This window comes from Lynx rufus, unplaced genomic scaffold (genome assembly GCF_022079265.1).
Source record: "Lynx rufus isolate CCGP_SWC_20201006 ecotype Redwood Valley unplaced genomic scaffold, mLynRuf1.p SCAF_18, whole genome shotgun sequence".
NCBI classification, from domain to species: domain Eukaryota; kingdom Metazoa; phylum Chordata; class Mammalia; order Carnivora; family Felidae; genus Lynx; species Lynx rufus.
In genome coordinates, this window is record NW_025814832.1 from 39,133,563 (window position 1) to 39,157,404 (window position 23,842).

Genomic DNA, 23,842 nt, shown 5'->3' on the forward strand with positions numbered 1-23,842 from the left:
ATTCCTTAAGGAGAGGAGCAAAGCTTTGAGAACGAGGCGGGATTCCACTTGAGAGCAGTTCCTAAGACCCAGGCAGGAGATGTGTTTATATGAAGTTGGGCTGGATCTCACGCTGGGATACACTGCGCTCCCGTCACCTAAAACAAAACACTAGTTAAAGGGACCCCTGCAGCAAATCCGCTGAGGAGTAATCCTTGGGGAACAGGAGTCCTTCCTAACATTTACTTTATTTTCTGTGTTCTCCAGAGGTCTTTGCTTTCTGCATGTGTAGAATCTTTCTCCTGAATCAAGGCTTCTGTGCGAAACTTCATTTGCTTAAAAGCATGCAAAGCACGTGGCATGATACATGTCCCAAGCTGATCGCTCAGTCAAGATCACAGCTGGCTCTCAGTGTGCGGGGAGAAGCAGCTGGCCCGTCTGCAGGCTGTCTCACTTCCGGCTCTTGTGCTCACTTCTGGATCAAGGGTCTTTGTGTTTGTGAATATTCAAATGATCCCAGACACGAAGGTCACGCCTCTCCCTCTAGACACGCATCTCCTCTCCTTCACCTCCTCAGGAGTCCCTCACCTTACTGGATTTGGAACCCCCCGAGTCCCAAAGTTTTCAGACCAAGCAGGTGGTTGCTTCCGGAGTCCTCTCCTCTCCTCTCTGAAGGCCACTCTGGCATCTAGGGTGCGTGACTGCGTGCCCGGAGTTTTCCTGCTTCCCCGGCTCTGTTTGGGGGAAATGGATGTGGTTATGCAACTGGGATGTTTGTTCAGCACAACGTGGTGTCTAGAGGAAGCAGTCTCTTCCCTTGCTTGTCCCTGCAGTAGACAGAGAGGTACCAGCCAGGCAGGAAACCCGCAGCCTCTCCATTTACGATGCAGCCGTCTAGCTCTCTAGACGGTGAGGATGGCAAATTCTGGCCAGATTTCTGAAGAGAAGATGAAGCCACTGGAAGAAACTTTGACGGAGTTAGCCTCAAGGACTCTAGCTGGGGCTATCCCCTCACCTCGGGCTCCCACTGCAGCCCGCTTCGGGCAGCAAGACAGGGGTGCGGGCCTCAGCTACTACAATGAAACAAGAAGAGCTCGGTGCTCCCTTGGTTTGGCTGGAGAGAAACGCACCAAAGAAAAAGCCTCTCTTTCTCAGCGGGCGCTGCAAGCCTTCACTGAAAGGCCCTTAGAACCGTCTTTTCTTAGCCACAGATCTCTCGAGCACCTACAGCGCTGTCCCAACTCTGAGGAGGTGCTCAGTCACTTCGCTGAGTGAATACGAGCCCAAAGGGGTGACTTTGCTTGTTCCGCAAGAGACCAACCAAATCATCAGGAATGTGGCCTCTGTCTCAACCTGCCAAAGTCGTGTCCCTGGGGGAGGGCTCTTCGGCACGGCAGGCCTCAGTGAGGGGGAGCCTGAGTCAGCCCCCCGGGGCAGGTATCGTAACGTAAGGAGAAAGCACCACAACACCGTGTTTTTCCAAGTGTTACCCTTTATAAATAAGTACATTTGCTTTCATACATACAGTTCATTGTACGGATGGCGATCTGTACACATGGGCAGGAGAATGCATTCATTTACCTTTTCACATCTACCTCACACAGCTCACATGTACAGACAATACAACTGCTCAAGCAAGTACAGCAAAGGAAAATGTCTTTCCTTATACACAGGGGGCTAGATGCCTCTGTGGGGTGCGGGACATCCCCACTGCACGAGTTCACAACTGTGTGGTGTTCAATATATCGGGAGAGAGAACAAACATGCATTGGATAATATACTGTACAGAGAAAGTCCTTTACATCTGAGTCATAGAAAACCTAAAGGAAAACTAAGTGCATTAAAGCTTTTTCCAGCAAGTGTCTTGAAAGGACAGCAAAGAGGAGGAAGAATCAAAATCATATTAGTACAAATCACTCTTTAATTGTAGACTGTACATGTCTGTACTAATTAAAATCATCTTGGATTTGGAGGAGACAGAACAGAGACGGAGATGCTGCGCTGGATGGAAAGGAGGCCATGCCTGAGAATGGCACCTGCCCTGAGCCTGAGGAGGAACTGGCCCCACTCAGCAGGAATCAGCCAAAGGAAAAAACAAAAACAAAAATAAACTAGAACAGGAAGTGTAACTTACAGGATTTCCAAAATAACCTGTGAATGGAGGAGAGATCTGGAGCCGGCTTTTCTATCTTTTTTTCCAGTAAGCTGGTACACAATAAGGCAGGTACATTCAAGTACTAAATTTTCCAGAATTAACTCTCTGTCTGGTCCTGGGGACCGAAGGGATCGAGTGGAGTCCCCCTAACCAGGTGTTCTGGTTGGCGATTAGGCAAAAGAAAACTCCAGCCAGTAAGTGCTACAAAAACAAAGCAGCTAGGCTCCTTCCTGTCCACAGAGTAGGTCTGTCTGAAAAACAAGAGTGATGCTGGCCTGCATCTATATGCATTCAGCTAAAAACCCGACAGGTCAGCTTAGTGGAGATTATCAGAGTCAGCAGGAAGAAGTGAGATGGTATGGGTGAGGAAACATGAAAGTAACACTTGATTTTTGGTGTCCAATTGCGCATTCATTTGGTACTGACTTTCAAAGCTCTGACTGTGGCCATCACGTGGCCACAAGCATCTCAGGGTGGTTCAGCAGCTGTGAGGCATTGGACACCGAAATGCAGGTTACCAACACTTCAGCCCTTGAGTGGTCTGTGTTATAAAAGGAGTTGATGAAGACCCAGTGATTATTCAAGTAGCTCTGCACAGTGGCTCCACCATTCCCATTGTGCTTGTGTCCAGGCCCCCAGCCAGCCACCTTTTCTCGGGAGCAGCCAGAGCTGAGTTCAAGGCATTGCATGGTGAAGGTTTCCATGACACGTCTTTGTAGGTAGCTCTTACCCCTAAGCCCTTTTTGTTCACTGTTGTTAGTCATGGTAGATGGTCAGTCTGGAATTCCTAGAGGAAAAGGAGAAAAAGCCACACCTCCCAACGTGCGCGCAACGGGGCGGCACAGGCCTTGGTGTGGAAGCAGCAGCAGGCTGCCTTTGCAAGTTGGCTTCGTGAGAAGTGGGCAGCCCAAGGACGGACAGACAGGGTGGGAGAGGCTGGGACGGGGAGGGGACACCCTGCCCCCTGGGGAGCCTGTTCCATTTTGTGGCAAAGGTTCAGTGAGCAACTGGTTTTGTCCAAGGCATTTCTGCAGTAGAAAAATAACTATTTTTGAACCAAACCACCCACCTGTGACATCTCTGGAGTTGTACAAGTTGGAGGCCAAGAGGAACTGAGAGGGGAGCTCATGGGGAGTAAAGGAGACTTCCTCATACCCACCCGGCCATCAGAGGAAGGGAGTTCTAGTCAACATTCTCCGGGCCTCTGCCTGGCTGAGGGTCCAAAGCAGGTAGCGGTCAAAGAGCTTATCTTGCCACGACTGGCACGGATGCGTGAAGACCCCTTTCCAGGTCTTTGTCCCCTCCTTCCTGAACCCTCTGGGCCTGCCTGCTGCCCTGGAAGCAGCCCCTCCAGAGGACGCGCTGCCGGTCTTTGCCACCAGATGAGCCTGGTGCAGAGCCACAGTGACACCTAGTGGTAGAATATGGTTGAAGCAAGGTGACGTCTACATAACCCACTGTATATGACTAAAATCTAAGGAAAATACTTATGGATATTAAATTAGATACTGGTTAATTTTTCTATTGGGTACATCTCTGGGATATAAAAATACCAATATTTAGAGAGGGGTTCATAAACTACTATACAATATAAGGACTGAGAATACCTTTCTCTAGGCTGTTCTGTTTACAATAATTTAGGAAAAGTGTTTAATAATCCAGGCTTAACTAAATTAGCAAACTTGTATCTCTGGACAACGACCTGGGGTACTGTACATGATTCTAATTAGTGGAATTTTCCTGAGCCTTCGAGTTTAAGTTAAACACATCTAGAAAGAGGGGCACGTGGGAGAGGAACAAGAAGGGTTTGTGCTCTATTAATTTGGGGCTTTAATAGTGCACGTCTGCAACCCGGACAAGATACAACAGCAGATACAAAATGGTCTCCATTTTGTCCATGCCAAATTCTCATGTTACACAGGTTTTCCCTTTACTTTGTAAATAAACATTAATTTTTAATTGTTAATTGTGTGCCTTACTGATCCAGTAAATAAAGTAACCATGTCTCAGGAGTCCCTAAGAAAATTGCTGGAAAAGCACTTTAAAATCACTGCAAATATTTTTTGTATTTAAAAATTCTTAATCCTTTTGATGCTTATATACAACAGTTATTTCTTGTGCTATAAATGTTGTGATCCACTGCTTGATTTCTTTCCTTTTTTTCCTTTTTTTTTTCCCTTGAAAGATACACTAAAAGACAAGAGCGGTTCTGCTATTTTCTAATGAAGACATTACGCACACTTAAATATCCAGTATTTATCAGAGTTACAAATTCAAACAGTAAAGTGCACCCATTTATAGACATGATGTGATGGAAACCCATTAGTGCAAGAATTCTGGGTGAACACAAACGTACAATTTGGTGAGAAACCTAGAGGCTAAAGTTTGTTACCACTGTCTCCATTTCAGGGTGTGTGAATTGGGTGACTGGAACTTAACCAGTTTCATCTGAAAAACTTCCCCCACCAGAAGCCAGACACGGACTCAGTGAGTGCTGCTGGGGGAGAGGGCGTCTCCGGGATACAGTACTAAGATCATCCCATGGCAGTGAAGTAGCACAACAGGGCATGGGCAGTCAGCTGAGCAAGGAAAAATGGTCTCCTGCCCCCAATCAGGTCCAGTCGGCATTTTCTAGTCAAACTCAACTGGCGCCCAGTAGTGACATTCACTCCCTCTTATAATGGCTAAAAAAGAATGGCATTTTGACTGTTTTAAGTGTTTTGCCCAATAAGGCATAGACCCTAAATCTCCGGTTTGTCCAGGAAAGCCGAGAGAGACCCTGGGGACAAGTGGCATCAGTGGCATGTCTGGGAGGTGCAGAAGCTGCTCGCTCACCTAGACAGCTGAGTGCAGGTGGTGTGTGTGGCATTCCAGACACACAGGGGCACTTTCCTCACAGACACGGACATCTTTCAGAATGCAGCAGCAGCTCCTCAGTGAGAGGTGGGCAGGGAGGGGTGAGATGCAAAGGGCCCTGTAGGGCTGAGACCTGGACAAAGCGGGAGCTGGGCTCCCGGCTGCAGGCTGATGCTACAGCTCTACGCTTCCCCTTCTAGATGGAAGCAAGAGAGGGGGAAGGGAAGGGAAGGGACAAGACACTGGCGCCCACCCTGGTCTGAGTAGGAGACAGTCCCTGGGCATCTGAGAGTGGGAAGATTCTGGGTCTTGAGCTGGCCCCGAGACAAGTCCTGGCCTGTGTCGGGCTTGGGGGCTGAGGGGTCCGTCTATTTGGCAGAATCTAAATTGGTAGAGAAATGTTTCTGATCTCAGCTGCATGCTCCCCAGGTCTTAGTGATACTTTCAGAGGACACTTACTATGACAAACAGGTCTGGTCACATCTGGATTTTTATTCAGGAAACTGCCCTTCCTATAGCCCTTTCTTTACTCACAAGAGCAGAATGATTCGTAGTAACAGAGAACTGATTCTCTGTTGTTCAGCTTCTTAAGTTCTAAGAGCTGATGCGCAGTCAGTACCAGGCCTGTGCTAAGGCTTTGGTTTCAGTGTTCTTGCTGTCCATCTTGTGCTGGCCTCAGTCACGCAAAGGACAGGTCAGCAAACGACCTCAAGACACAGAAGTGTGGAGGGTAACTGCACCAGAGGACCTGCTATCTATCTCATGTTCCCCCACCCAGGGCTGAAAGGGGTCTGTCTGCTCCCTGAAACACTTCACTGTGCCTGGTTTTCAAAGATCACTCCCCAAACCCTCCTACCTAGAGAAAGAAACGAAGAAACAATCCCTAGAGTAAACAGATAATGAAACTATAGATCTTGAAACGGAATCAGACGACACCTGGCATGGGGTGCAACAGTCCTGGGTGCAAACTCCAGGAATAAAGTCTTACAGCCCCAAGAGAATTCAATTTGCTTCTCAAAGAACCAATTTCTTCACGGTACCATGTGGGTTTAAAAGAAAGAGGGCCAGTAGAACACAATGTGGCTCCAGGTGAAGACCCGACAGGACTACTGTACCAAACTTTGGCGAAGAGTTTGCTTTTATGAGATGTGATGCTCAGTGATGTACCAGGACTTAAAAAGTAGACTTCGCCAAGACAAGAGACTTTCTATAGCCTTTTTCTGAGAATCCAGAACAGTCTTTCTTCCTCTCTCTTTCTATGTATTTATGTATCCCCCCCCCCCCATGGAAAATCAATAGCTTTTAATAGTTAATTGTTGGCTAAAAACCTAAAGGATAACTCTCAGTGGATTATTTAAAAATATCCATGATTCTCATCCAATTTCCTTGGCTGGGTGAACTATTTAAAGGGCTAGTTGTTCTTTAAATATTCATAAAATGCTTCTTGAAAAATCAACATAGTGACATTTCAAATAATTATATATATATATATTTTTTTTTCTTCTAATTTAATCGACCTGTTTCTTCTCTTTCTCCTTGATCCTTTTGCCCCCGTAGGAAGACCAGCGATAATCTAAATGAACATTCTAGACCTGATGACTGCAGGGAGCTGGCAGTCCAGGGGAGGACACCATGGCACAAGAATGCACTGGGGTTGGCTATTTGGATAACACTGGATAAGAATGCAAAGGCAAAGGGGCGTCATACTCTTTCTAAAGTTCCTAGAAGAAAACGAACAAGAACATCTTATTTTTGTAAAAAAGGAGAAAGACATTTACACAACAAGAACATCAGTGAAAGCGATTGTCTCCTGGAAAAAGCTGACCAGTGTGTCTGATCTCCCTGGGTTAAAGCACACGGCACAACAATCTCCTCGCTGGCATCGGAAGAGAGGGAGAGAGCATGTGGCTGGGGCACAGACGAGAGAAACTGAAGTCCTGGCTCACGGGAGGCCAGCTTCCCAGTCGGCTGCATGCAAAGAACTCCAGCACGGGGCTGCCACCTCTAAACACCACACAGAAACTGCATGAGAAATTAAGCCAGAGAACTACCTCAGATGTGGAAACCAAGCCTGAAGATGTGCAGTGAAAACATATGGGTCTCACTCCAACGAACGTCTTTTAAACATTAGACTCCACAAATGGTCTCTTTGGTTTGATAGGGGATGTCTGCCCTTGTCGAGAGTCCCGGGACAGCTGCCGGTACAGGTTGTCCTGATATGCCTGAGCCACAGGGAGGGTCCGCGCCACCTTCACATCGGGGTATGAGGAGGCCTGGCCGACTCTCTCCAGGAGGTCTCCGCGGGACCCATTAGCCAGCATCCCATGGGGGCTGTAATAATCGTCCTCCAGCAAATGGCCATTCTGTGCATTGTTGGTTTTGTTATAAAAGGCAATGTTGCTGATGGATGATGGTGGACTGAAGGACTCAGGCTGAGGCAGGTTGCCTGGAGACGTGGGGCTGAGAACGGTATCCACGGATGACACGGCCCAGGTCCGATTCTGCTGGTGAAGGTGGGGGTACTGTTGAGTCCGGGCTGTTTTATCTATGATCCCCATGAATGGTGTGGTCCTGGATCGGGTGGGCTCACTGGGGTAACCTCCCTGAGTGGGAGACACCGGTGACAGCTCGTCACATGACCTATCATACGCCGGTTTTAGTGGGATCTCCATTTGTTGAATCGAGGAAGATGGCCGGAAGGTAGGAGTGAGGTTGGAGGCTGATGAGATACTATTGCTAGATGGAGAGAAGCGCAGGCCTACGCTTTGGGAGTGTAGCAATGGCCTGGGAGTTGGTGGGTGGGGCTTGATTTCATTAGGGTTGACACTAATAGGTCTTCTGATTAAATGTGACACATCAGGGGAACCTAGTTGGCTGGAGGAGCGCTCCAGATCTAGTTTTGAGTGACAGACTGGGTAATAGGATGCAGACTGGCTACGGCCAATCTGTGGTGTCTGGCTGTATCTCATACCACCTCGATATGCTGAGGAAGGTCGCTGTGGAAGGTCTTCTTTGGTCAACCCTCCATGCTGACAGATGGCACCTGCACTCAGGCTGGCCTGGACGTGCTGCACGGGCCTCCCATCCCCTACAATCCCCCCAATTGACCCTTGATAAACCAACCGGCTCTGACTTACTCCCATGTCTCCTTGCGAAGACTGGTATTTACTAGCCATTGAGTGGGCTACTTGGCCATAGGCCCCTGTGGAGAGGACGGTGCTTGAATGAACCGCTGAGCTGGGCTGGTTGCTTCTCACAATCTGGGCCTTGGCAGGCTGTAGCCTGAGCCCTTGCTGGGGAACTGCCACAGGAAGCTGAGGCATCTGATAGGGCCGCTGGGCCATTTTGGATAATGGAGATTTTGGTCTGCCAGGAAGCTGACTAACATTTGTTTCTTGCTGATAGCGCACGGGTGAGCCCGACTGGGATCTGTAGACACTCATGCTTTCAGCTGGAGGGCTGGCCCGGTACTGAGGGCCTCTACGGAGGGGGGACGGAGGAGGGCTTGGATAGTCCTTGCCTGGGCCTCCCACGGGAGGGGGGCTAAAGCGGTAAGACCCGCTCTGGTGGGCTGGGGACGTATGTGGTGGGCTGGGCCTGTAATGAGAGTTCTGGTGAGTTGGAGAAAGAGCGGGTGAGGTGGACTGATAGCTCTGTCTGGTGGGAGAGCCTACAGAACTACTGGAACGGAAGTCAAAGACCTGATGCGAGCCGAGCGGTGAGCTAGAGATGTAGGCTGAGTCCCGATGGGCTGGGGAGGAGGGCGGGCTCTGGATTATCGGGAGCCCCTGACTGGGCCGAGCTTCGGTCTGGAGGCCAATGGAGACATTTTCAACATCCTGTTCCAGGTACTCCTCCTCGAACATATCCTGTACAGAGTATACATCTTCGTGCTGTGCTTCGGGTTCCGTTTCTTCTGGTAGCGGCGGCTGAGGCGGCTGCTGAGGCGGCGGCGGCGGCGGCTGCATCTGTCGGCACTCTTCCTCCACGCGCAGCAGGAGCCTCTGGATCTCACGGTTGTTTGGGCAGAGCTTGATGGCCTCGTTCAGATCCTCTAAGGCTGCTGCAAACTGTCTGCTTGACAAAATGTAAACACAGGAACTGGGGTTATTCTGAATCAACGGGAATCACCAAGAGCTGAGGACCACGGTCGCTATTTTAGAGAACTGGGGTGGCATCTGTGGGGGTCTGGGGGGTGGTTTTGTTCGATTTGTAAGGAAGGAAACAGGTAGGCTGTCATTCTGGAAGAGTCCAGAATGCTTCCTTAGCCCGTTTACCCTCCATCTTCCTTCTGGCCTCTCTGGGATTAGTAGAGAAATGGCCCCATTTCATCAGTCCAGCCAGGCCCTTCAGGAAGATTCTCTTAGTGCCCAAATGCACACCAGGCAGTATCAGAGTTGGGTGGGGTTGTCATTTACAGGGTCACTGTCAATTAGCTTAGCAACAAAACAGTTAACTACAATATTTAAGAATCTTGCTGATCCAGCATAATTTTTTCTTTATATTCTCGATATTTTGGCTCCGAATTTCAGGCCTGTTCCGTCCTAGGCCAGAAGACTGTCCTCCGCCCTTTTCTTCCCCTTGCACCCCAGCACTGTTGCTCCTCTGTTCTGCTACATCAGAGCTGGGCAGGTATGACGCTTGCTGACTAGGCAACTCGGATTCTAATTTACAGATGAGGACAAGAACTCTCAGAGATATTCCCATCCTCTCTATTAAGATTGCCCAGGAAAGGGGCAACTGGCCTTGTGGGGAAGGAATTATCTGGGGAAAAAGAGAATTTGATAGTCAAGCTTCTGTAAGGACTCTGTTACCCCAGCTAGTTAAGACTAATATTTCTGCCACCATCATTGCTGAGACTTAACCTGGATTTGGTTTTTCAGGACCATATCGCCCCTGGCCACAACACTGACCCTGAAGCAGTTCTTTCCCAGGCCATGTTAAGGAGAAGGGGAGGGCACTGGGCAGGAAGCATCGAGGACAGTGACAAGTTATCCAAAGATCAGTGATGGCTGGTTCTAGGTCTTTCTGGAGCCTTTCCTTCCCATTGGCCAAGCCACAGCAGATGGACACGAGGGATGGAGTTTCTCTTGGGCCCCCTCAATCCTGGCAGCAAGGACCTCCTGTCTCCATGAGTGTGTGGTGTGGTGGTGGTGGGGATTTAGGTGAGGAGGAGGTTTGATGCCACCAGACTTGAGGAGAGCCCCAGAAGGAAGACTGAATACCACAGGGACTCCTCAAATGCCTCTAGGAAAAGAAAGAGGAGCCTGTGGTGTAAGTGACCCATCCTATTTCTCTAAAAGGGCCAGGAAGATGTTTTGCTTATGTGACCTCTTCTTAAGTCACCAGTGTCTCTTTATGCTATCTGCTTTAGGGGTTAAAAAGTGACTGAGATACGGCAGAGGCTTCTTGGAAGAAGGTGCCATTCTCCAACAACGCAAAGGCATTTTTCTCCCAAAGTGAAATGTTTTAGAGCTCCACAGCCCTGAAGACACGCCAGTCTTAAGCGGAACTCTGCGCTATGGGAGCCATCCCCAAAGCTTGGCCCTAAAAGTCCTCAGGGATAGACACATTTGGGTACATAGGTCCCAGGACGGCCTACATGGCTTTGGCCGGATTTTCGGAACAGAGATCTCTTGCTTTTCACCCTCTCTCTCTCTCTCCTCACCTGCTGCTGCGTTTGGCCCTTGCTCTCGCATAGTAAGCTTCATAAGATTTCGGTTTCAGCTCCAAGGCCTTAGTAGCAAATTCCTCCGCCATTCCAAAATCCTGTCATTACAATAGGTGTGCAAATGAGTCATTGAAGAGATATGAAAAATAGACAATTTGGGAATAAAACAGATTACAGGTACATTTGTTTGACATTTATGGATGGAACACCTGGGATTCTCGACATGCCTGGCACGGCTCTAGCCACGTGGCCCAGACTGGGAGTTCCTTCACCTTTGCCCTGTGTGGCCCTGCAACAGCTCCCGGGGAATTTATCTGCCTGGAAGCATGAAGATACTTTTAATTTGCCTTCTTTCTGCTGTTCTAATGAAGTTCTTTCTAGCCCAGAAGCCAGATGTTAACCCAGTGAAGCTCCTGAAGTTGGAAACCGGGACTCTTGTTACACGGTGTGTGTGAGGCAAACACATCCATGTACCTCACGCAGGCGCTCATCCTACCCCCGGCTTCCTGTCACACCCACTATTCCTCGGCTTCCTGACAGGTGAGTGAGCTCCAGCAGGATGAGGTCTGCGTAAAGGAGAACCGCACTGACCATGGAGACCAGATAGGGTAGGCACCCCAGACAGACTTGGGTTCAGACCTCTGGTCCCCCCTGGAGCCCCTGAGAGGGTGTGCCGTGTGTTCTCACCCATGTCTACTCTGCAAGTGCAAGTAAGTGGGATGACGCATTGGAAAGCCCCCGATGCGGTTTCCGGCACATGGCGGAGGCTCGGTAACTGGTAGTTTCCTTTCTATTTCACAGGGGCTTCTCTGGCCTCTCCTTCTCTGAACTGGTTCCCTACTTAGATGCATTTAAAACAAAAAAATTAAAATAAGAGAGGGCCATGGCTATGACTGGGGTCTGTGTTGTCCCCTCATCTCTTGATCCTGAGGTCCCTGAGGGTGTGATCTGAGGAGTGGGGTCCCTGAGGAGTGTGGTCTCATGTGTCCTCCTAGGAGAACCCTGGGAACAGGCACATGGGTAACAGAGCCGTACGTTTAAAGGCAGCCTTCCATACTAAGCTAAAGACAGAGTGCTTTCTCTTCTTTCAATGTCAGAGCCTTAGTACAGTAACCTCTGGTGACATGCGTGTTCCTGAGGCGGAACAAGGGCCTGGGGCATGGGTAGAAATTAACCAGAAAAAGTGATGGGCCATCTCTGACTGAGACGCAGACCTCAGGTGTTTGGTTCAGTGTTGGTCATGGGAGGTGGCTGTCACCTGTTTCTGAGCAAGTGTGGAGCTCTATAGAGGGGAAGTATTCCATCTTATGGGAGTCACCTATTGCTACTCTGTTTCCAACCTTACCCTTCTTTTCTTTTGGACAATCACCATTTCTGGCAAGATTTGGAATGCTTCTAAGGAGCAGATTATTTGTTCAGGCAAAAGAGAAGGCAGCAGGCTGACGGCAGCTCCTAGATTCATCTCATTCTCATGGGATGCTGCCACGGGGGACCCTGGGTACTGCTGATCTGGTTATGTTTCACAGAAGGGCCTCACTGCCTTCCCCTGGGGCGTCCTCTTCCCACAGGAACTGCTACTGCGTTCCCCCTCTCCTCAGCACCTGGGGCAACTCTGCCTCCTTGGGCCATAACTGTGTCCTGTGAGACACGTGCGTCTACAAGGCTCTTCTCGTTGCCAGGGTTTAGACGGAGGATGTGAAGGTCATGTACACAACTGCTAGCAGACCCCCTCTCTGGAAATGCCAGCAGACCCCCTGCCCCTGCAGCTGAAATCTCACTTCTGCACAGCTGAGCTCTCTAAGTATCAGCATTCCTGTTTGGCGTGGATTGTTTTTAGCTCCTGAAGTAACTGTGAGACCTCAGGCGGGGGGTTGTCAGAGATTCCTGACACGATCTCAGCTACTCCCAGTCTCTGAGAGAGGGTTCTTGGCCTGGGAGCATCTGTGTGTCACAGGAGCAGTGGCTGAGGGCATCAGAGACGGTATGTGCGTGGCAGGTGAGAAGGACCAAGTACTACGTGGGAGATAACAGAGGACCAGGAAGAGTTCTAAGATTCCCTCTTTGACAAGAATGGACATGGCATGCTGGAGTAAAAAGATGAGGAGAGGAGGGAAAAGTTCAAGACTAGCCTTTGAAATAAACCTTGAAGTCCATGGTCCTGAGCCTTCTTTCCAGTCCTGCCTTAAGTGACTAGGGGTCTATGAGAAAGGAAGGGAGTGACTAAAATTCGTATCTAATTGCAGCTGGAATTCTAGTGACCACTGCTCTCACATTTTCCCAAAGACCAGAAAACTGACTTGGGGGTAGGAGGTAATGATGATGGTATTCCAATCACTTTCAGTGGGAACTAAAAATTCAGAAAGCTACCAAAGTGCCCACAGCATTAACTTTTTTATAGTTTCAGATACGGATTGTACTTAGACTTGATTTCTTTCAAATTGCAAATGTCAGTGCTCTGTGAAGGACAACCAAGTTCCAAATGGGGCAGAGAACGATTTCAGGGGCCTGGTAAGAGCCAGTGAGTGACACGGGCTGTCAACTTCCAGGGCTGTAGAAAGCAGCTGGGAGGAGAGGGACTTACGTTCATTTTCCTGCGACATCGAGAGAGGTTGAGGAGGAGAGACACCTTTAGTTCCCGGAAGGTTTTCAAGTCCTCACCAAACCCTTCTCTAGGGAATTTCTTCAGAGCGTACTGGTAGCGCTGGGCAGCTTCCTTTACTTTACCTTTCTAACGGGAGTACAAGACGGCAAAACACACAGTTGGTCTGCTGAGCAGCTGAGGAGGTGTGGCCCCACTCCCTTCCTCCTCTCCGCAGCCAAGTACTAAGTTAGCCCTCCCAACCACCAGCCTAGGGAGTAGGTCTGGCCCTGGTGGTGAGAGCAGAGGGCCCAGTCTTTTCAACAGGAAACTCGCCTGGCAGAAAGGGCAAGGTTGAAGGGGATACCCAAGACCTAAGCCAGAGAACCAACACCTGGAACCTCCAGCTTCCCAACTGGATTCCCAAGAGACGGACCTTGCTCATTTCAAAGGAGCTTTTTCTTGACCTGATCTCCCTGGGACACACATCATTTCCTAGTCTCAACCACTCCAGAGTTATTACTACTTCTTTACTTTTGGCCTGCCTGGAAAGTTCTTTTCCTGTTTGATGTCCCACCTTGCCAGTCCCCTAGGAGAGGTCATTCTCTTCCTTACAAGGAGGTGGGAGCTAAAACAGTCTAGCTGTTGCTTCCCTAATCTCAGTGAATAAATAGTATCAGTCAGTTTCCCCCTGTTTTTAAAAAAGGCTTGGGGTAAGGTGGTAGTAGAGAAGAGAAGTTTAGAATGTGTGATCCATCTGTGCAGGAGGGATTTTCCACCATGAAGTAAATCCCAGCCTAGGGATCTGGTCACAGGGACCTTGCACTTTTCTTACATTTTGTATCTGAAAATCTATCAGCTGAGCTCAGAATGATGCACGAGGCATCTCCCATTCATTTAGCTGATCTTAATCTACTCCATTCCTTCTGTACAGCTGCAACTCCACCAGGGATCCTGACCTTTTGATTTTCTCTGCAGCACCATTCATTAAGGACAGATCTAGAGTTGGCCAAGGTAGAATTCTGGGTGGGAACAGCAGTAGCTTGCCTAACCTCATTAGGAGGTAGGACTCCTTGTCTCAGAATATCAGAAATTATATTCTAACCAGGGCTTAGATTCTTGACAGCAGTGCTATCCCAAAGTCCTAGAGTAATGAGACCCTTCTTGGAAGTCATGTGAAATCCTGGTTGGGTCAGGACTCAAGTTTCATAGAAGCCTGAGAGTCCTAGATTATCATGACTTTCACACAAAGGGTCCTCAGGAAATACAACCCTGCTCCCAGGAACTCTGTACGCTTCTTACACAGGGATGGGTGGGACATGGAAATAACGTGCTACATAATCATTCCCCATCTTCAGGCCCAGGGATATCTCAGTCAGGTTGGATTTGTATTTACCTTTAGAAGAAGATGCCGCTAATCTTAACATAACCAGAGAACTATGACACGTAATTTTTTTTTTCTTAAGTTTTATATACTTGAGTAATCTCTACCCACAGCGTGGGGCTCAAACTTAACAATCCCGAGATAAAGAGTCATGTGCTCTTCTGACTGAGCCAGCCAGGCAGCCCCTGACATGTAATGTCCTTATGGGACTTCCTAGAGGCCACAGGAGTGGGTCTCTGTTAGGGCTATGGAGACTTCAGCTTCAATTATGAGTACAAAAAGACTCCATACTTTTTTTGTTGTCATTGTGAGTGACTTTAAGCAAATCTTATAATTGCTATTTGTCTCGATTTCCTTATCTTATTCAGGGATGCTGACCAGTTTTATCACTACAGACTTTTAAAAACCAATGTATGTGTTAAATATGAAAGCAAAGATCAATGCCTCTTTCCAGTACTATGTATCTGTACTACATAATTTGACTTGTCCCATGAGTTTCCAGCAGATTCCATACAGAATCTATGTAACTGCCTATTAGTAACTAGGTAAAATTTGGTGTTTAAATTGATCAGCTGCAGGCTTATGTAGGCTACTTTTGCTCTCTTGTTGGGAAATTTAAAACTCAGGATCCTCAACTTATGAGCCCATCACTGAGGGATGGCATTCTCCGTCTGCCTCTAGAGACAAGGATGAGAGTGTCAAGACTTTAGTAGATTCTACATATAGAAAACAGTCAGTGGCTGCTTTGAGGAAACTTTGTTCCTTCCTCCTCTCACCTTATAAAACATGTCCCCCTCTTCCATCAGCTTGCTCAACAGGATGATCATGATGTCTGGTTTGGAGGTGGCCATCGCCCATGTGGCTGGACCTGTAGTGTACAGGATGCATGATGGGTAAAAAACTCAGACAATGTAAGGGTGGTAGGAAGCTAGGTGAAAAAAACATCCTGGGGGAATTTCTGCTGAGAGAACAACTTGCTCCACAACAATTTCCTCATCTTTCAGACCTGGGAGTATCTTAGGGACTCCCACTGCCAAGAAGCTGCGTTGGATTTGTATTCACCTTAAAATAAGAATATCTGAACTGTCTGAGCCTGCACCACAGGAGGGCAGCAAAGCCTGTGTGTTGTATTTGGGCAGGCCATGGCTAAGTCTGGAGTTATTTTAAATAAGGTAATTGGGAGAAAGAGTTTGCATTAAATGTCACCACAAGATTTAAAAAATCCAAAAAGGGCAACTTATTTTAGAACCTGGGACTCAAAATCCCTAGCTGTTTAGTCTCTTAATTTAAAAATCTGTACTTTGCAGAAGGGGAACCATTAAAGATTCTAAAGGCTCCCTTAATTTGTAAGTATCAAATAGGCCTCCCTGGGATTTACTCTGAAGCAGGAGTACAATTTGAATGTCAAAAGATGTGAAACAAGCCAACATTACTGAGGACGACTTTACCCACAAAGAGAAAGAAGAGGTTAAATTGATTAGTTTATAGACACCTGAATTATTTACCAACTAAGCTTTTCAGGGTTAGTTATCAAAAGTTCAAGTTATTCTCTACAACAGTCATTAAAAAAAATCTTCTTTTAAGGTGAAGTAAATTAAAAGATTAGAGGTGTAGGGAACTCATGCAGGCTAAATCAAAGAGGAGAAGGCAAAGCTGACCAAGCCATCAGACCACGCCTGATGCTGACAGCGGTGAAATATACCTCGTGGGCGACTCGGTAACGTCTGACAACCTTCAAAGAAAGGAGAAAACAAAAAGTTGTAGGAGAGGAAAAAAAAATGGATGAAGGTGAAAAAAAAAAAAAAAAGAAGGAAAAAGCAGCAGTGAGAGGCAGGCAGCAAAAAAGCCAGCATATCAGCCAACCCTTGCCTACAGGTCTGTGGGATGGGGGAGCAGGTGGGACAGCAGCAGCAGGGACTGCAGAGTCGGAAGCACATACAGAGCAAGGGAAAGCAGAGGCTCAGGGCAGCGCAGGGATCAAGGATGCTCACAGGGCGGGGCTGGCACAGAGGCATTAGCACTAAGATGTGCTTAAGGTTAGAGTAGCCTCCCGGTCAAGGCTACGTGGGGCATGGCAGATAACCATGTGATTCTGGACACAGAGTAGTGTAGACCATGGCTCAGATGGTGCTTGCTCTGGGCCAAGAGCCTTTCTGTTCACTTGGACAATAACTGGGCCAGGGCAGAGGGGAAACTACACACACTCACACCAAACACCCAGGGCGGCCAGACCACTGGACCAGTCTGGCCCCTGGGCACAGATGGTCAGCACCTTATTCCTTTCTCCTACCTATCTTGGCTCCTTTCTTCAGAAGAGTGACAACAACAGAAGTGTTCCGGCACCCCACAGCCCTATCCAAAGGGCGCATTCCGCTATAGTCAACATGCTCGATCATGGCCCCGTGATCCACCAGGAACTGGACCTAGGACATGGATCAAGGAGAACAGTTAACACAAGTGCAAGGGCTCAGCGCTGCCCCACTGAGTCTGGCTGCTGCCTGGACTTTATTCAACCACAGGTCTAAACCAGGCTGGGACCATGGTATTTACAGGCCATTCCTGTATTCTTCGTCTTTAGTGGTGTTTTGAATATTCCTGTCCTCTAGCAAGTAGGGATTTGAGAACCTTCTATCAGGAACCATCTACATGTTATTCTACCCTTAACCCTAGATAACATTATGGACGGAGAACCTTCCCTAAGATCCCTATGACCCAGAGGCTTGTTTAAAGGCACTCACCACCTCGGCATCACCATAGAAAGCTGCCAGATCCAATGGGGTGCGGCCATTCTTGTCAGCATGGTCCGTAGCGGCTCCATTATCCACCAGAGAACGTACTACTGAGAGATGACCCTTCAAACAAGCCCAGCTGAGGGCTGTCAGCCCTTCTTTGTCCATGAGAGCAATGGAGGCACCTACAAGAGTAAGTATTAACACAAGCCTGAGGAAACCCAAAAAACATGAAAATTCAGAGCAGGAGGGAAAGCTGGTACTTAAGGTGTATGCTCTGCCAGCGCACAGCTTTGTTTCTGGTATGTGAGTGGTCTTTCAATAAAACTGTTAAAAAAAAAAAAATGATCCTACAAGCTTTCAGTAGAAGAGAGCCCAGTTGTTTTTACTGGGTATTCCAGGTCTTCCACAATCTACCCCCAAACTTCCTCTCTATGCTTAAGTTTCGTTACATTACACCCCTGGGAGAATCCTCTACTTGGGCCGAATGGATGTGCTCACTGCCTCTAGACTCTCCCATAATATTCTGTATCCTCACTTTTGGTCATGTTTGCTTTCTCATGGGGAATCTTTTCCTTCCCCATGACCTGCCTCACTTCTACCCATTCTCTAGCAACCACTTCAAAATCCCCCTATTTCCAGGAAGCTTCTGATCACTGTTACCTCATCTTGAATCTGCATAACATATGTCACCTTATTCCGTTATTAATCTTTTTTACGTATCCTACTTGCATGTAATAAATTCTCGATGAATGTTTTCAGAACTCAGCAAAAGTCTTCCATTTGTAGTAGTATAAACTCCTAGAGAGAATCTTGTAAAACAGGAGGAGCTCAGTACATGTTTATTATTGGTGATAGTACCAGGCCACTTTCTCCCTCCCTAGAATGTGGGGAAAATGAACTCACGGGAAGAGCCTGAGCCCAGACCACAAGGAAATTCAGAGTTTAATTAAACTTGTCAGCCTGCAGTGATCCCATCCCCACTCTCTTAGCCTCTTTGGTATTCTACATCTGTTTCTCTTCAACATTTGTATTTTCATCTCTAAGGATCAAGCACACTTGATACACTGTTTTGTAATTAGTCTAAAATTCAATATACATTTGATTCTTAGACTAGACTGTAAACTCTTGGATGGCAAAGAGCCTGTCATTTCCTGGCTAGTTGTGAAGAGTACCTAAGACAATTCTTTTCACACAGTTGCCATGTTATACTAACTAAATTAGGATCAGCTTACTGCATACAGAATACTTTCCAGGCTGCCTCCTCAGCTGGACAGGATTCAGATGTGAGATGCGCCACAGCTGGGCTCAGGGTCTACTTGGCAGTTACCCGCCCTATCACCTTTGTATCCCTAGAGGTCAGGCAACCAGACTCTGTGGCTTTCCACAGCAGGATGAAGGGCTAGAAGGTACCATACCTGTAGCCCTTATGACAGCCCTTTATGTATAGGGTTATCTTGTCATATATTGCAATTAAAACATTGACTCTAACACAGAATGGATTTGAATGTGGGACAGAACCTAAGGAGTTTTCTCAGATGCAACATCTATAAATTCCCTGGACAGAGCCTCCATTGGTGGAAGAAGCAGGATAAGAACGTTCTAGATGTATGTTACAGATAAGCTGACCTTCCATAGAAGAGGAAAGCTGGAATTTAAGAAATTGGAGATATACATGAAATAAACCCCTATATTCAATTTACATCCAAAATTCAATATGTAATCTTCCTCTTCTTTCTTTTCTTTCGTTTGCAGTTCATGGAATCACACCTCTTCCAAACATCCATTTTAACATTCTGGAGTTAGCTTCAACTCAACTATCCTTCCTACATGTAATTGCTCTTTATATCCCAAATCATTTTTTGCATTTGGCCTTTCTGTTCTATTCTCACAGCTACTGCACCTGGATTAGCGCCTCATTACTTCTCATCTATTCTATTACAATGCTTCCTAATTGATCCCCTGGTCCACTCTAATTTCTCCATCAAATCTACTATTCACACTACTGCCAGAGTGATTTTTTTTAAAGCACAACTCTGGCATCAATTCTCTTTTAAAAAACCTTGAAAGGCTCCCCATTGCCTTCAGAATTAAGCCAAAACCTCTTTTAATCTGTTCCTTTTCAGTTTCTTTCCACATACGTTTCCAATTTTACTTCCCAAGAGCCGTCATGAGTTCACTGGACAACTCGCATATTTCTTTAAACCTGTTGTGTGTTGGTTCTCCTCCCTAACTTTTCATTTACGATCCCCTCCCTAAAACAAAACATTTTTCCTAGTCACCTTTCAAGGTCTGCCCTTTCCTAACTGAAATACCTTTATGAGAGCTCTTAGGATTCTTGGCTTTTCAGGTATTTTTGTTCCATTCCTTCCTTCCCAGATTACAGACTCTTAGAGGGCACAGACTATAGTGTGTTAAAAGAAAATCACTCACTGGCATATCACTAGAATAGTGTTCTGCGAATAATGTGGGCTACACACCTGTTTGTAGGGTTTGTTGCTTTAGTGGAAGTCTCTGAATTAAGTGTGAAAAAATGAAATACTGTGGATCCCTGACTTATGATGGTTTGACTTACAATTTTTCAACTTTACGATGGTGTGAAAGTGATTCGCATTTAGTAGAAGCCATCCTGCGAATTTTGAATTTGGACCTTTTCCCAGGCTAGTGATGTGTGGGGACGGTGCTCTCTTGTGATGCTGGCTAATATCCGTGAGCCGCGGCTCGCCAGCAGCTGCACTAGCATGAGGGTCAACGGCGGATACACTTCTAACCATTCTGAGCCCACACAGCCATTGTTTTTCGCGTTCAGTACAGTATTCAATAAGCTATACAAGATATTCAACACTATTATACAGTAGGCTTTGTGTTAGATGATTTTGCTCAACTGAAGGCTGATATAAGTGTTCTGAACACGTTTTAGGTTGGCAAGGCTATGCTATTATGTTCTGTAGGTTAGATGTATTAAATGCATTCTGGACTTAAGATATTTTCAACAAGATATTTTAAACTTGAGTTTATCAGGACGTAACCCCATCATAAGTTGAGGAAGGTCAGTAGTACAAAGACCAGCATGTCTGCAATGGTAAGGGAGAACAAATCTCTGGAATCTGTGTCTGATAAGCTTCTATTGGCATGTGACAGACACTGTGCAGTGATCTGAAGGTTATCAGTGGCTGAAGAGGTCCTGCCTTTTCCAGCAGACTTGGGTTGTTCTGGGACATTTACTCATGCCACATCTTATCCTGAGAATCTAGGTACGCCCCTTTTTCTCCCCCAACCCCCTCTTGGCAGAAGTGAGGATAGATATCATGAAACCAGACTTGTTTGTTGGCTTGTATTGGGGAAGCAAGAACCACTTTGCACACTGGAAGAGCAGTTCTCTGGTTCAGACCCAGTGTTATGACTCTGAGGCTGTGGAAACAAACAAATCTTTGGAGGATATAGCTAAAGACCCAATAAATCTTTGGCTGAGTTTTAGTTTGAAATCTTAGAAGAAACCTTGTTTTCTTCCTAACTCAACTACCTGCTGTTGTGCTGGCCTGGGTGTGATTCTTCAGGGGGCTGGTTTCCCTGAAGTGTGCATGCCCAGAGATGTAATTATCGATGTTTAGGTCCAGTTTGCTTAGAGGGAAGGCTATCTGGAATGGAATCATTAGGCTCCTCACAGTCTACTACCTTCTGCTTCATGTAAATGCTCAAACTCCACTAGATGGTACTGTAGAGTCACGTGCAACTTTCCCACGATACAAGTCCACCATCACGCACCTCTGTTTTGTACAGGTGATTGAGGTCAGAGCAATCAAAAGGAGCCTGAAACGTTTTTGAAGGTGGTGTGACTACAATCTGCTTTATTATTTCCCATTCACCAGGAGTATATGAATGTTGGTTAATGTCAAAGGAGTTTATTACAACAGGAAAATAATAATATCCGGATTTCTCATATAGGGTCCCACTGTCAGCAACCGTCTTAATCTCTGTCTGCCTCCTCTGGATACAAGAAAAGTATTAGTTGTGCAGGCCTACAAGATAACTGATAAAGAAAAACTGCAGTCTTTGGAAGATGAACATTTGCTGAGTGTATATTAAAAAAATCAAAGTTTGAAGATTACAGATTTGAGTTAAAGAATTTAGAATATGTTAGTTTGATTAGAATACCAAAAATCCCTCAAGCTATAAAGAAACAAAGACTATCAGAGTGAAAGGGTCCCACTGTATCCAAGAGGAAAGGAGACAGACCTTCATATTTTAACCAACTAGATGAATAGTATCTATCCTTAACATCTCTTAGACTCCATCACTGGAAATCATGAATTCCTTGGGTTACTATAGGCACTGACCATCCCCAGCTCTGGGATCCCAGGACTGACCTTGTGCAAGTAGAAAGTCCACAGTTCCTAGATGGCCTTCAGAGGCAGCCATCATCAGCGGGGTACGACCCTGCTTGTCTGCCATGTTGACATCAGCTCCGTGGGTGAGTAAAAGATCAACAATCTGCAAATGCAGAGAAACAGGGACAAATTATCCAGGAAGAGCTGCTGGGCAGACACATGCATGTTGTTGCCTACACTGTGGAATCTCGTCCTGCTGTACAGGTGAGTCACCTCTGCTGTAACTTTCTGCTGCAAGAACTCCCTCTAGTGTCTGCACAGTGCTAGTACCACGTGATTTGATGTCTGACTCTTTAAAGGATAGCCACATGAAAATTCAACTGTGTATTTCTGACTCAGCCCCTGAGTAAAAGAGAATTTAAGATAAAAAAGGCCAACACGTAGACAAAGATGCTCTCATAATGGGAGCTCCAACATAAGTCACTACTTATGCCAGTGCCATTTTATTGATCCGTAGGGGTTGTAAGCCTACCTGCAGTGAATACTTACGACTGAAGGGAATAGAATAAAGTGTCCTTGATAACTCTTTAATACTGTTTGGCTTCTAGAGCCTTTTTTTCTACACAAATACTTCCAAAGATTAATACCAATATGGTTTCTTTTCCATCCTAAGTGTATAAATTAGCATTTATCTGGAATTCAAACATCTGGAAAGACTGCATAGCTAGAACTTACATACACCACATTTTCTTTTGGCAAGCCTGAGATACCTGCAAGCAAGCTAGCAGGGGTCTGTTGGGGTATAAACCTTCCAGAGAACCTGTGGATACTGTGAGGTATGAGAAGGAGTCACTCCGTGACCAGGCCAAAAGTAGCTAGTCCTTCTATACACTATAGATCATGGTGTCTAAAAAAATTTTTTTAAACATTTATTTATTTTTGAGAGAAAGAAAGCACAAGCCGGGAAGGGGCAGAGAGATTGAGAGACACAGAACTGGAAGCAGGCTCCAGGCTCTGAGCTGTCAGCATAGCGCCTGATGCGGGGCTCAAACCCACCAACTGTGAAATCATGAGCCGAAGTTGGATGCTTAACCGATTGAGCCACCTAGGTGCCCCCCGCCCCCTGCTTTCTTAAAATTTTTTTGATGATTTTTTTTTTTTAATGATGATGATTCTGAATGTTAACTTTCTGACATATTCTCAGTTAACCAGAATATTAATAACAAAGGCCCAAGTCGTCAAACCTGATGATGGCTGAGTAACCCAAACTTTGTGATTTTTTTGCTCTCTGCCTCAGAAGGCCCTGTCTAGAACTCACCCCTACGTGAGGGATTGGAAGTAGCTGCCCTGCTTACCTGCCAATGGCCTTGGCGGACAGTGCTGAATAGGGGCACTGCCCCTCGGCGGTTTGGCTGGGCCACTGCTGCCCCCTGTTCCAAGAGCAGACGACATACCTCCAGTTTTCCCCTTCCAGCTGCAGCTGTCAGTGCTAAGGGCAGAGAACACAGACTGAGAACAGGTGGGGCTTGTCCTCTCTAGCCCTCTATGTTAAGCACAGAAGTATATCTGTGTTTGATTAATGTAACTGCTACTTTACCTCCAAGAATAATGATATTAGCCACTTTTACCATGAAGGAAAAATTTTTAACATTTATTTGTTTTTGAGAGGCAGAGAGAGACAGAGTGCAAGTAGGGAAAGGGCAGAGAAAGAAGGAGACACAGAATCTGAAGCAGGCTCCAGGCTCTGAGCTGTCAGCACAGAGCCCAACGTGGGGCTCAAACCCAGGAACCCTGAAATCATGTCCTGAGCCAAAGTTGGATGCTTAACCAACTGAGCCACCCAGGCACCCTTCCACGAAAGAAACTCTTAAAGAAAAATCATCAATAAAATCACATTTAAATGGGCTCACAATATATGGAGACAACTGTAATAATAAACTTATGATTAAACTTACTTGGTTTCATTTTTCCTACCTAGCCTGTCATCCCTGCTTTCGACCTCCCTCTTTTTTGGTACCTCTTCACTACAAACCTTTCACGGGTCTATCTATGCCTGGGTGGGATGCAGACAGAAGGGCCTTTGCAGAGTAAGGTCTATTTTAGAATTAGTCAGGAACCACTTCTGGCCAACCTCTACTCCTGGACCCTTAAACCTAAAGAAC

At 46.6% G+C, this 23,842-nt stretch overlaps 1 protein-coding gene across 1 annotated transcript in view; it reads right to left on the bottom strand.

Moving 5' to 3' along the window:
- Positions 1–1,463: 1,463 nt before the first annotated feature.
- The window catches only part of TANC2 (tetratricopeptide repeat, ankyrin repeat and coiled-coil containing 2), a 371,592-nt gene continuing 349,213 nt past the window's right edge, over positions 1,464–23,842 (bottom strand). The window contains exons 20-27 of the mRNA XM_047081653.1: positions 23,036–23,169; positions 21,720–21,843; positions 17,362–17,537; positions 16,914–17,046; positions 15,400–15,491; positions 13,243–13,389; positions 10,659–10,759; positions 1,464–9,064 (exon numbers count right to left, since the gene is read on the bottom strand). Of these exons, the coding sequence (XP_046937609.1) occupies positions 7,111–9,064; positions 10,659–10,759; positions 13,243–13,389; positions 15,400–15,491; positions 16,914–17,046; positions 17,362–17,537; positions 21,720–21,843; positions 23,036–23,169 (2,861 nt within the window). The 3' untranslated portion in view covers positions 1,464–7,110. The remainder of the gene's footprint in view (positions 9,065–10,658; positions 10,760–13,242; positions 13,390–15,399; positions 15,492–16,913; positions 17,047–17,361; positions 17,538–21,719; positions 21,844–23,035; positions 23,170–23,842) is intronic.